The sequence below is a fragment of the Schistocerca nitens genome, chromosome 9 (assembly GCF_023898315.1).
Source record: "Schistocerca nitens isolate TAMUIC-IGC-003100 chromosome 9, iqSchNite1.1, whole genome shotgun sequence".
NCBI classification, from domain to species: Eukaryota; Metazoa; Arthropoda; class Insecta; order Orthoptera; family Acrididae; genus Schistocerca; species Schistocerca nitens.
The window spans coordinates 316653000-316667609 of record NC_064622.1 but is presented as its reverse complement, the minus strand read 5'-3'; the positions used below and the strand labels follow the sequence as shown (position 1 = coordinate 316667609).

Genomic DNA, 14610 nt, shown 5'->3' with positions numbered 1-14610 from the left:
AAACATGCCGTATGTCCCTTTTATTTATTTGCGTAAGTATCTGTACACTTGGACAAGAAAAATATGGAGTTTGACAATTAATTCTAATAAATCTCAATAACTTTCATTGTGAGGTAACCAACAATATCATCACTACCCAGAAGCGCAAGACGTTCTGCTAAAAATGTGGTGATTACAACGACTGGTTCTAAGAGTTTCTGCCAATACTTTTCTTCGGTCTTAGTTTCACTCACAAGTGGAGAACTCAAGCGCACATAACTGATTTTTCGAACTAACAGCGAAATTATCGCTTGCCTGTATGATGTGCTTTCCTCATGCCTCTGTAACAAAATATTCACGTTCTTCCTGTCATCTAATCAATCTTTTTTGAACTGTGACGAACTGTCTGAATCTGTAACTTTGCCAACAACACAGCAAAGTTACCATTTACATACTGAATAACACAGTTCATATCTCACGTGATTTTTATTTTTCAGTTCACATCTGTACAATAATTCCTTCAACTGCTTGTCTGTTGCTTGTTTGCAGTTTCCTCCCGACCCTTACCAGTATATTTTTTTCCGGCAACAGAAATACCCCTATAGTACGAAAATGAGTCCGATGTCGCCACGGACAGATTTGCCGGGTAGGTATTCTTTTACCTGCTCAAACGGAACTAGTAGTATTCAGAATAGCTGATTCATTGATTTAATTTTCAGAACAATATTTTCCCACCAGGATGTGTATAATTATTTTTTTCTATTTTTCACACTACCGGTTTTGGGCACTGCCCATTCTCAAATGTGTCTAGAAACACAGTAACACACAGTAGCAAGAACCAACTAAACATAAATGTAACTACAGTGGACGTACCGTTACACAAACATAATATTTTTATGTTGTAACATATATGGCTAAATCGTAGTCATTAATTTAAAAATCGCAATATTATACTGAATATATACGATGTAAATAGTTTTTGTTCAGTACATGAAATGTGTCTCGACACATGCACTGAAGATTCTGTAACGGTGCTTAAGTGGGACTCTAATTTATTTACATAATACGTTTTGTTCTTGAAATCGGATCGACAGTTGTACTGTTATTCTCTAACTGACAGCTCAGAGTTCACCACGCAAAATTGCTCGTGGGAAAGTTCGTGGATGACGATATACAATGCGTTTAGTAGGAAATATTGCAAGGTTTGTTTCCTTTCTGCACCTGTATGGATGTTACATTTAAGTAACGTGGTAATACTTTTTTCTCATCAGCAATTTCATGTCATGAGCCTTTATATTTTAGGTGAGGACGTATGACGACTGCGATTCGCACAGTTACACCTGGCACGCGATTATTAATGCCGACGATGTAGACACAAATGTTACTAGAGGTAAATTCAATGTTTGTGTAATGGTACGTACATCTAATATAGTTACATGAATAGTGTTTACCTGTTAGTTTGTTGCGGTCTGGTGCTATGTTTTCATACACCCTCGAGAATGGGCAAATGCCCGAAACCGATAATGCGCAAAATAAAGAATTTTATACGCGGCCTGACAGAAGAAAAATGATATCCTTGAAGTTAACTGAGGCTGTGGGACTTACGAAGGATAAAACGATGGAAACATAATTCACACTTTTTTATTTTATTAAAAATGAAACTCCTCCAGCTGTACTTAAGATTTTATATTCACTTGGCTACTAGTTTCGACGTTGCATCAACGCCGTCGTCAGGTCCGAAATCAAGTGTGTGGCTCAGTACTGTAAGTCCGCGGTGAGACCAACACGTGCTCCACATAGATCGATGTGGAGCACGTGTTGGTCTCACCGCGGACATGTAGTACTGAGCCACACACAATTGATTTCATCAAAGTGTACGGGTCTGAAGATGGCGTTGATGCAACGTCGAAACTAGTAGCCAATTAAATATAAAATCCTAAGTACAGCTGGAGGAGTTTCATTTTTTTAATTTAAAAAAATTATATCAGCTGTGTCCCACCGTCATCCAATTTAAATATGGACGTACGAAGATTAATTCACATCTATTCAGAATACACAGCTGATGAAGAGAATTCAATTCTCATTGCCGGGAGCTCGCGCACGAGTTGTTGGAACGCAGAGCAGAATAGAGGTGTTGAGGGAGTGCGCGTCCAGCGGCAGCGCCCTCAGAGCAGCGGGCAGGAGCGCACGTCCCTCTGTGGTTGGGAGTCGCGGCGGGCGTCCAGGGCGGCCGCGTCGGCGCAGCGTCACAACAGGTGGCAGGTGGCGCGGCCGTCCGGCGTCTCCAGGAAGCCGCGCTCGGGCCGCTCGTCGTCGGCGTCGCCGTCCTCCGGCGAGGAGGCGGCCAGCAGCCCGTAAGAGGCGGGGATGGGCGGCGAGGCGGCGCCCGCCGCGCCCAGCAGCCGGTCCACCTGGCGCATCAGCCGCTGGAACACGGCCAGCACCTGCCCCCGCTGCCGCGCGCTGCACTCGGCGTAGCCGCACCCCCACGAGGCGCGAACCTCGGACCACAAGTCGGGACGCGCCAGGTCTCTGCCCGGGACCCGCTCTGTAAGGTTCACCGCACCACTAGTGCTCTAAATACCGGCTGGTTCTTACATTTTTCGAATTACAGAAAATGCAGAATAACGAATGAAAAACACACGACACATCAAACACTGCACTAGAATTTATTACATTTGTTTAGTTTTGTCATCTTTGAAAAATTATTGTAATTTACCATGTAGTTCATGACTTAATGCGCCATATACTACCATTGACCTATACTTAAGTATTGCTCATCAGTGTGGGATCCGTACCAGGTCGGGTTGACGGAGGAGATAGAGAAGATCCAAAGAAGAGCGGCGCGTTTCGTCACAGGGTTATTTGGTAAGCGTGATAGCGTTACGGAGATGTTTAGCAAACTCAAGTGGCAGACTCTGCAAGAGAGGCGCTCTGCGCCGCGGTGTAGCTTGCTGTCCAGGTTTCGAGAGGGTGCGTTTCTCGATGAGGTATCGAATATATTGCTTCCCCCTACTTATACCTCCAGAGGAGATCACGAATGTAAAATTAGAGAGATTCGAGCGCGCACGGAGGCTTTCCGGCAGTCGTTCTTAACCGGGAACCATACGCGACTGGAACAGGAAAGGGAGGTAATGACAGTGGCACGTAAAGTGCCCTACGCCACACACCGTTGGGTGGCTTGCGGAGTATAAATGTAGATGTAGATATACACTCTAAGAGAAAAAAAGAGACGCAGCACAAAGAAATTGTCCGAATGGGACGGAAACCGGTCGATGTGATGTACATGTACAGACAAGTGAATCATTAATATTTCAGAAAAACTGGGTAATTTATTCAAGAGAAAGAAATTCACAAACTGAGCTAGACAGTAACGCGTTAGTCCACCTCTGGCCCTTATGCAAGCAGTTATCGGGCGTCTTGGCAGAGTTGTTGAAAGTCTTACTCTGAGATTCCGTCCAAGTGGCAAGTTAGCTCGTCAGTGTCTCTAGTCTACGAGGTGTGGCTAGAAAAAAACCGGACTAGTACTGGCGAAACAATAAAACGAATGCAATAAGGCTGAAAGTCGCGTGGCCTGTCACGTGACTCTTGCTCTGCCTACTGCTCGAGTTTCATCTGCCTCCTGCGCTCAGTCTGCCCGTGGCGTCTGTTTTAAGTAGTTGACGTTTTGTCTGTACGTCGGAAAATGTTGAGTGTACAAAAGAACAGCGTGTTAACATCAAATTTTGTTTCAAACTAGGAAAATCTGCAAGTGAAACGTTTGTAATGTTACAACAAGTGTACGGCGATGATTGTTTATCGCGAACACAAGTGTTTGAGTGGTTTAAACGATTTAAAGATGGCCGCGAAGACACCAGTGATGACACTCGCACTGGCAGACCATTGTCAGCAAAAACTGATGCAAACATTGAAAAAATCGGTAAACTTGTTCGACAAGATCGCCGTTTAACAATCAGAGCAGTGTCTGAGTTAACAGGAGTTGACAAGGAAAGTGTCGAACAAGTTTACCGATTTTTTCAATGTTTGCATCAGTTTTTGCTGACAATGGTCTGCCAGTGCGAGTGTCATCACTGGTGTCTTCGCGGCCATCTTTAAATCGTTTAAACCACTCAAACACTTGTGTTCGCGATAAACAATCATCGCCGTACACTTGTTGTAACATTACAAACGTTTCACTTGCAGATTTTCCTAGTTTGAAACAAAATTTGATGTTAACACGCTGTTCTTTCTGTACACTCAACATTTTCCGACGTACAGACAAAACGTCAACTGCTTAAAACAGACGCCACGGGCAGACTGAGTGCAGGAGGCAGATGAAACTCGAGCAGTAGGCGGAGCGAGAGTCACGTGACAGGCCACGCGACTTTCAGCCTTATTGCATTCGTTTTATTGTTTCACCAGTACTAGTCCGGTTTTTTTCTAGCCACACCTCGTATTGAAGGGCTCTGCCTATAATGCTGCAAACGTTCTGATTGGAGAGAGATCCAGCGATCTTGTTCCCAAGGTAGGATTTGGAAGAAGGAAGACAAGGTGTAGAAACTCTCGCCGTGTGCGGATGTGCGTTATTTTGCTGAAATGCAAACTCAAGAAGGTTTGCCATGAAGGATAACAAAATGTGACGTAGGATATCGTCGACGTACCCCTGTAAGTGTACCATGAATGGCACCCAAAGGGGTCCTGTTGCGAAATAAAATGGCAGCCCAGACCATCACTCCTGCTTGTGAGGCCGTCTGGAGGGTGACAGTCAGGTTGGTGTCCTACCATTGTATATGGCATCTCCAGACACGTCTTCGGCCTGGAACCGAAGTTACTGGAATATAATTTTATCCAATTATGAGTCCAGTTTAAACCTATGAGATCGTCTGGCTACAATTGCCTACAGTAACTTTTACTGCGTCTTAGCTGCAACGCAAGTATTTTATCCCAATGGAAACGTGAGAGAGACATTTGTGAGTGTTCAACCATTTTATCACGCGCAACTGCTCCCAACCCTTGGCCATCACTATGAAAATATCAGCAATTCAATGCAGCAGTGTGCAGCAGCTCGTGACGATCAGAATAAACGGATGTGGCTGGTTCGCCGGATTCCGCTCAATGATTGAATACTGTTGTAGCTATTTGGCGTGGTAATTACTGAATGATCACTTTATTACAATAGAGAATATTTTGTAATTATTTGTTTTAATCCACAAAACGGAACCAAGTGTATGAAGTATGTTTTGAAAACGGGTACATAATTCTGTATAAATATTGTTCCTAAAATCATGAAAAAATCACCTGAGAGCTGTACCATACGAATAAGTATTTTCCTTCCTGCAGAAGAAATTCAGGTCTGAAAAGATTTGCATGGGTTAACACCCGTGCGCAATACGCCAGTCACCGTGTGACTGTGCTTAACCCACTTGCATGCCTCTTCTTCCATATGTGCGCGTGAGTGATGCCATTCACTCCTTCGTCTGCGCTGAGCGCCTCTACTTCCGTGTGGGGGCAAGCTACAGCCGGAAGTGTACTAGCGACAAGGTACACATGTGTAAACGCTCCTTTAGAAGTCAGCCTCGATGACCAGCGGCACGACAACCACGAGTGATGCACTGGGACGCAATTTCTATCATAGGAGAAGCCCTTTGGCTGTCAATTGCGGCACTCTTGCAGAACAGCAGCTCGTACCTACATCTACATCCATACTCCGAAAGGCAGCTGACGGTGTGTGGCGGAGGGTAACTTGACTACCTCTATCTGTTCTCCCGTCTATTCCAGTCTCGTATTGTTCGTGGAAAGAAGGATTGTCGGTATGTCTCTGTGTCGGCTCTAATCTCTCAGATTTTATCCTCATGGTTTCTTCACGAGATATACGTAGGAGGGAGCAATATACTGCTTGACTCTTCGGTGAAGGTATGTTCTCGAAACTTCAACAAAAGCCCATACCGAGCTACTGAGCGTCCCTCCTGCAGAGTCTTCCACTGGAGTTCATCTATCATCTCCGTAACGCTTTCGCGATTACTAAATGATCCTGTAACGAAGCGCGCTGCTCTGTTGGATCTTCTCTATCTCTTCTATCAACCCTATCTGGTACAGATCCCACACTGCTGAGCAGTATTCAAGCAGTGGGCGAACAAGCGTACTGTAATCTACTTCCTTTGTTTTCGGATTGCATTTCCTTAGGATTCATCCAATTTAAATCGCTCCTAATGTGTACTCCCAAATAATTTATGGAATTAACTGCTTCCAGTTGCTGACCTGCTATATTGTAGCTAACTGATAAGGGATTTTTCTTTCTATGTATTCGCAGCACATTACACTTGTCTACATTGAGATTAAATTGCCATTCCCTGCACCATGCGTCAATTCGCTGCAGATCCTCCTGCATTTCAGTACAATTTTCCATTGTTACAAGCTCTCGATATACCACAGCATCATCCGCAAAAAGCCTCAGCGAACCTCCGATGTCATCCACAAGGTCATTTATGTATATTGTGAATAGCAACGGTCCTACGACAGTCCCCTGCGGGACACTTGAAACCACTCTTTCTTCGGAAGACGTCTCTCCATTATCGTAGATGATATTCTAGGTGTCGTTTCGCTGCCCTTCATGACAAGACATCCTGAGCCGAGATTTCAGCAAAATAATGCTCACGCGCCAACGGCGTGAGTTGCTACTCTTTCTCTTCGTGCATGCCAACCCTTCCAAAGCCAAAGAGTTTCCCGGATCTCTCCCCAATGGAGAAAGTTTGAAGCATTATGGGCGGGACCCTCCAATTAGCTCGGGGTATTGACGATCTAATGTTTGAATTGGACGCTCCCACGATATCATTCAGGACGTCATCCAGCAATCAATGATTGCCAAGCCGAATAACTGCTTCAATATGGCCCATAGGTGGACGGACGCATTATTGACGTGTTCAATTTACGAAGCTCTTTCTCTTGAGCAAATGACCAAAATTTTTTGAAACTGTAAACATTCATTTGTCTCTACTCGTAAATCAGATCTAATTCACGATCCCTTCGGACAATTCTTTTGACGTTCGTATTTTTATTTCGGCCAAAATTAAGGCGTACGCCGAACTTGGTCAGAAATGAACCTGCAGAAGTGCCCGCTTCAGATGGCTAAGTCTTTAGAAAACATAACATTTTTGGAGTGGGTCGAGCAAAGCATGTGTCAATCATGTTAATGACGTTTACAGACAGCAGGCTGACGCAGCCGATCTATTCCCTAAGTGGAAACGTCGTTTTATATTTCAATTTTTACAGTAATTGCACTGCAAACAGCCCGAAAAAACGCTCAATACATTGTAATTATTAATAAAGGCAGGAAAATAAAGACAAAGGCAAATGTGGGATTGGTAATAAATTTTCAGAGAGGAATTATAACGCATACAGGAGAACTTCGTACACCAAAAGACACACTTTATTATTTTGCAGTTGTCGATCTACATGGACTGAGGTGAGTTCATTGTAAAAACAGGAGGAGCCGTAACTTTCTCGGTATCTTACACATGTCAAGAATGCTGGACTTTTACACTTACATGATTGTTTCAAAGCTGATACAGAAAAGCAATATTCTCACTGTGTTCTTGAGAGATTCACGTTACTCGGTCGACAGCACGCAATCGAGTGAGCTGTGTAGTTGTCTGTAGCTAGCGTCATCTCCAACGGACGATGGGTCGATTTTACCTGCACCACGAACCTACTGTGCAGCTGATGAGGGTTGCTCGAAGGTTAGAATGAAACTGACGAAATATAAAGTCCCGTAAGCATTAGTCACAATAACGTCGGGACGCTGTAACCACAATCCTTTCTTGAAAATTTATTCCGAATTAATAATAAATACAATATTGAGCATTGTTACCAACTTAAAAACTAAGCAAATTCTTCCACGTAGGGACCAGATCCCTCGACCCTCGGATAACCCTCGTGTACACTTCCAGCTCCACCAACCGCTGCCAGGAAGCCACGTTAACATAAACCGTTTGGGCCTCTCCCTATCCGCCCCAAAAATGCTTTTCCTTCTGAACGCTTTGCCGTCTGGAGCACTGATTTACTTCACTTTCATTTCTGGCAAGTCCGGCATATACTACAAACATTGACGAAATTGATGACGACGACGGCGCGTTTCTCTTGTCGGCTAAATTGTTTTTACTTCTTATATCATGGAAATAATTTTTCTCATTTTTTCCTTATACCGAATGTTATTACTAGTCATCTTTGAAAGTCGGGCAGTTAAGCGCCCCGCAACTCCAACGTCACCATCATCATCTTCTTTGAAAGCCAAATGACAAATCATTTGGCGGCACCTATATTAAAATATTTGATCTCACAAACTTTAGAGCCACAATTTTTTTATGGTTTTTATTGATGACTGCGTACTGCGGAAAACTAGTTAGTTAAATAACACATTTTGTGGAATAATACCCAAGTGTTTCTCACTTAATATGTAAATGTCATGTGGAATTGGTGGCCGGGATATCTCAAAGGATGGTTCAGTCGCCTGTGGGAAAGCGGCGGTCTTCCTCCGTGCATTGACCTCTTTCGCTGTGGGTACGTGACAGGTGTATCGTATATGTACACTCCTGGAAATGGAAAAAAAGAACACATTGACACCGGTGTGTCAGACCCACCATACTTGCTCCGGACACTGCGAGAGGGCTGTACAAGCAATGATCACACGCACGGCACAGCGGACACACCAGGAACCGCGGTGTTGGCCGTCGAATGGCGCTAGCTGCGCAGCATTTGTGCACCGCCGCCGTCAGTGTCAGCCAGTTTGCCGTGGCATACGGAGCTCCATCGCAGTCTTTAACAATGGTAGCATGCCTCGACAGCGTGGACGTGAACCGTATGTGCAGTTGACGGACTTTGAGCGAGGGCGTATAGTGGGCATGCGGGAGGCCGGGTGGGCGTACCGCCGAATTGCTCAACACGTGGGGCGTGAGGTCTCCACAGTACATCGATGTTGTCGCCAGTGGTCGGCGGAAGGTGCACGTGCCCGTCGACCTGGGACCGGACCGCAGCGACGCACGGATGCACGCCAAGACCGTAGGATCCTACGCAGTGCCGTAGGGGACCGCACCGCCACTTCCCAGCAAATTAGGGACACTCTTGCTCCTGGGGTATCGGCGAGGACCATTCGCAACCGTCTCCATGAAGCTGGGCTACGGTCCCGCACACCGTTAGGCCGTCTTCCGCTCACGCCCCAACATCGTGCAGCCCGCCTCCAGTGGTGTCGCGACAGGCGTGAATGGAGGGACGAATGGAGACGTGTCGTCTTCAGCGATGAGAGTCGCTTCTGCCTTGGTGCCAATGATGGTCGTATGCGTGTTTGGCGCCGTGCAGGTGAGCGCCACAATCAGGACTGCATACGACCGAGGCACACAGGGCCAACACCCGGCATCATGGTGTGGGGAGCGATCTCCTACACTGGCCGTACACCACTGGTGATCGTCGAGGGGACACTGAATAGTGCACGGTACATCCAAACCGTCATCGAACCCATCGTTCTACCATTCCTAGACCGGCAAGGGAACTTGCTGTTCCAACAGGACAATGCACGTCCGCATGTATCCCGTGCCACCCAACGTGCTCTAGAAGGTGTAAGCCAACTACCCTGGCCAGCAAGATCTCCGGATCTGTCCCCCATTGAGCATGTTTGGGACTGGATGAAGCGTCGTCTCACGCGGTCTGCACGTCCAGCACGAACGCTGGTCCAACTGAGGCGCCAGGTGGAAATGGCATGGCAAGCCGTTCCACAGGACTACATCCAGCATCTCTACGATCGTCTCCATGGGAGAATAGCAGCCTGCATTGCTGCGAAAGGTGGATATACACTGTACTAGTGCCGACATTGTGCATGCTCTGTTGCCTGTGTCTACGTGCCTGTGGTTCTGTCAGTGTGATCATGTGATGTATCTGACCCTAGGAATGTATCAATAAAGTTTCCCCTTCCTGGGACAATGAATTCACGGTGTTCTTATTTCAATTTCCAGGAGTGTATTTGTAAAATAAAAGTGAGTGCAATGGAGGCGTGTAAAAAGTATTGCCATGTGTGTGTTGTATGACGATGATGGCAGAAGAGAGAGAGAGAGAGAGAGAGAGAGAGAGAGAGAGAGAGAAACCCGGTACGGGTACATAGCTTGTGGTCTCGGACAGCACGAAGTGGGCCGCCAACTCCAACGTCCCCATGCCACGATTGAACCGCGACGGGGTGTCACAGTGCTCTCTCTTCATGAGATACTGCGGACAGGTTTGTAATTCAACCAGGGCAGAGACTGGTGATTAGGAACTAAACGCCAACACATATCTTCCTCGTTCCGGCCAAATACTGTCAGTGATTCATGATGAAGTCATTTCGGGTTATCAGCCGAGTGAAGGCTGATGCCGCAGAACAACGCCTTGACGCAGCTGATAACCCGAGAACACTTCATTATCGTGATTCATCAAGAAATTCTAAATTTGCACTGGCAGTGATTATTTCATCCACCACCAGTATTCGAACCTGCGTACATACGAGACTAGCGCCACCGCACAAGCGAGCGTTTGCGTCCTCGGCTATGAAGATGGGGTTGTTTCTAATTGATAATGTATAAAATATTCTACCCTGAACCAACGGAAGGGTAAGTAATATCTTTTAGGTTGATAACCCCCGTCATACTCTATCAGTTTCTTCTGTAAAAGTCAACGTTTCGATCCCTTTGCTGGGATCTTCTTCAGATCCTGTCTGCTGTCTCTGTTTGGCTTAACACTGTAGTAGACCGTTGTTGCTTCCACATTTTTAGTTCGTTCAGTGCTGGCTGGCATTCCTCCTATGACATTCCTCCTATAATTCTTTCAAACAGCACTTCGAAAAATGTGTCGATGTATTTGTGAAGATAGACTAGAGAACTGTCAATTGCCACTTGATGGTTTTGCTGCTTCCCATAGGTGACGCGTTGAAGCAGCACTTGTTCAGGCTTGCGAGTGCACTGGAGGACAACACGAAGTAGACAAGTAAGGACTACAGTGAACAGCACAGTTTAACTGGAGGGAAAGGATGACTACTTCAGACACCCACAGGACGTTAGCAGCCATATGTGGCGAAACAGCGAGAAGTCTTAGATCCCTGTTTCGTTGAGCATCAGAATTCAGATACGCAGGGACTATACCGAAAAGCGCAAGAACACTGGGCGCGCAGAAGCTGCACGCAAACTAAACACTGCCCAGCGTGTCAGTGATATCATTATGAGACGCCAGCGAACCACGTTTGATCAACTAAAGAAGGCAACCGGTCTACTACGGTGGACCCTCCACACTATCATCTACGAAGATGAAGGTGTGTGAACAATGGGTGCCCCATTCCTTCACCGTACAGCAGAAACAGAAGCGTATGGAGATATCCCAAGAGATTTGCCAACAGTTGATGTAACAGTACAGTGCCGATCCAGCGGAGTTCTTTCAGCGTCTGGTCACCGTCAAAGAGTTATGGTTCTTCCTAGAGACTCCAAAAAAGAAAAACCAGTCTATGGAATGGAAGCATACTGGGGGCTCTCGTCCCAAGAAATCACGGTCGGGAATTTTCGTGCAGAAACAAATGGCGACTGTGTTCTGGGATTAGGAAGGGGTACTGCTGGTGTACTGGCTCCCTGCCAGTACGACTCTCAGCAGTGATCGGTACAGCACTGCATTACACCAACTCCGCCCACTCACTCAACTACGCCGCCACGAGCGTTCTGCTCCAAACCGACAACGTCCGGTCATGCCAGACGCCAGACGTGTGTGACTAGGGTTAACTGTGCTGCCACATTCTCCATACCCGCCGGATTGATCTCCTAGCGACTATGCCCTATTCGACTGAATGAAACAGGTCATTCGGGTAAGTAGTTCACCACCAATAACAAATTCACGTAGTTGTCTACCAGTGACATCGAAAAAGCACGTAAGAATGGCACTCAAATACGGAAATTGCCAGAACTATGGTAAAAGTCCATAGACGTTGGCGGGGAATACGTGTAATATAATCTGTATTCGTTTGTTCAATAAATGGTTCCTGCGTACACAACAATTTGTAGTGTCAATCATTTTTTGTGAATGGCTCAGGTACAAAAAGAACTTTTCTTTCACTTGTTCTAAAAACGAGAATCGTTTTAATAAAGTTCTTCAAGCTACTGACTCCCTTTAAATCAACAACTCATTTCATCGAACGACGCATGAGACAATTCCCTTTTGTATATCAACGTGACGATGATCTTAGAACGTGTTCAGACAGCCAGAGGTATCAGAAGAGTCGCGAAGAAAATCCCAGCTAACGAATCCAAATGTGAGTTCTCCAAGATGGAATCTCAAGAGGGATATGATGCGACCTGACAACTTAGATTATTTTATCCTTTTTTGCAATTCGGATAAAAGATTGTAAAACATGTCTGAGATGCTGTTCCGCGGACTAAGTAAACTGAAAAACCAAATGTGAAGATCATCATAGAATTTTCTATATCCATTCTGTTAATCCAACATCTTTACATTTCCAAATATACGTCCAATACTAAAGAATTGGTTGGACGAGGTTTTTAGTGTGCGACCTGTGTTGTATCGCGCTAACAGTTTAGGTAGCCACCTTTCCAAGTTGATCTGTTCAAAAATGACACTGAGCACTATGGGACTTAACATCTGAGGTCACCAGTCCCATAGAACTTAGAACCACTTAAACCTAACTTAACCTAACGTAACGTGTATCCACAGGACATGTGGCCTGTATTTGGAGAAGTGTCATGATGATCTCTCCCATTGGCAAAAGATTCCGGAATAGTCCCCCATTCGGATCTTTGGGAGGGGACTGCCAAGGGGGAGGTTACCATGAGAAAAAGATTGAATAATCAACGAAAGGATAACGTTCTACGAGTCGGGGCGTGGAATGTCAGAATCTTGAACGTGGTAGGGAAACTAGAAAATCTGAAAAGGGAAATGCAAAGGCTCAATCTAGATATAGTAGGGGTCAGTGAAGTGAAGTGGAAGGAAGACAAGGATTTCTGGTCAGATGAGTATCGGGTAATATCAACAACAGCAGAAAATGGTATAACAGGTGTAGGATTCGTTATGAATAGGAAGGTAGGGCAGAGGGTGTGTTACTGTGAACAGTTCAGTGACCGGGTTGTTCTAATCAGAATCGACAGCAGACCAACACCGACAACGATAGTTCAGGTATACATGCCGACGTCGCAAGCTGAAGATGAACAGATAGAGAAAGTGTATGAGGATGTTGAAAGGGTAATGCAGTATGTAAAGGGGGACGAAAATCTAATAGTCATGGGCGACTGGAATGCAGTTGTAGGGGAAGGACTAGAAGAAAAGGTTACAGGAGAATATGGGCTTGGGACAAGGAATGAAAGAGGAGAAAGACTAATTGAGTTCTGTAACAAGTTTCAGCTAGTAATAGCGAATACCCTGTTCAAGAATCACAAGAGGAGGAGGTATACTTGGAAAAGGCCGGGAGATACGGGAAGATTTCAATTAGATTGCATCATGGTCAGAGAGAGATTCCGAAATCAGGTATTGGATTGTAAGGCGTACCCAGGAGCAGATATACACTGAGATCACAATATAGTAGTGATGAAGAGTCGGCTGAAGTTCAAGACATTAGTCAGGAAGAATCAATACGCAAAGAAGTGGGATACGGAAGTACTAAGGAATGACGAGATACGTTTGAAGTTCTCTAACGCTATATATACAGCAATAAGAAATAGCGCAGTAGGCAGTACAGTTGAAGGGGACTGGACATCTCTAAAAAGGACCATCACAGGAAGGAAACCATAGGTACAAAGAAGGTAGCTGCGAAGAAACTATAGGTAATAGAAATACTTCAGTTGATTGATGAAAGGAGGAAGTACAAACATGTTTCGGAAAAATCAGGAATACGGAAATACAAGTCGCTGAGGAATGAAATAAATAGGAAGTGCAGGGAAGCTAAGACGAAATGGCTGCAGGAAAAATGTGAAGACATCGAAAAACATATGATTGTCGGAAGGACAGACTCAGCATACAGGAAAGTCAAAACAACCTTTGGTGACATTAAAAGCAACGGTGGTAACATTAAGAGTGCAACGGGAATTCCACTGTTAAATGCAGAGGAGAGAGCAGATAGGTGGAAAGAATACATTGAAAGCCTCTATGAGGGGGAAGATTTGTCTGATGTGATAGAAGAAGAAACAGGAGTCGATTTAGAAGAGATAGGGTATCCAGTATTAGAATCGGAATTTAAAAGAGCTTTGGAGGACTTACGGTCAAATAAGGCAGAAGGGATGGATAACATTCCATCAGAATTTCTAAAATCATTGGGGGAAGTGGCAACAAAACGACTATTCACGTTGGTGTGTAGAATATATGAGTCTGGCGACATACCATCTGACTTTCGGAAAAGCTTCATCCACACAATACCGAAGACGGCAAGAGCTGACAAGTGCGAGAATTATCGCACAATCAGCTTAACAGCTCATGCATCGAAGCTGCTTACAAGAATAATATACAGAAGAATGGAAAAGAAAATTGAGAATGCGCTAGGTGACGATCAGGTTGGCTTTAGGAAAAGTAAAGGGACGAGAGAGGCAATTCTGACGTTACGGTTAATAATGGAAGCAAGGCTCAAGAAAAATCAAGACACTTTCATAAGAT

At 45.1% G+C, this 14610-nt stretch overlaps 1 protein-coding gene across 1 annotated transcript in view; it reads right to left on the bottom strand.

Moving 5' to 3' along the window:
- Positions 1-2225: 2225 nt before the first annotated feature.
- LOC126204214 (GTP-binding protein drn-1-like) overlaps positions 2226-14610 on the bottom strand; it is a 106621-nt gene continuing 94236 nt past the window's right edge. The window contains exon 7 of the mRNA XM_049938612.1: positions 2226-2527. Coding sequence (XP_049794569.1) covers positions 2226-2527 — 302 coding nt within the window. The remainder of the gene's footprint in view (positions 2528-14610) is intronic.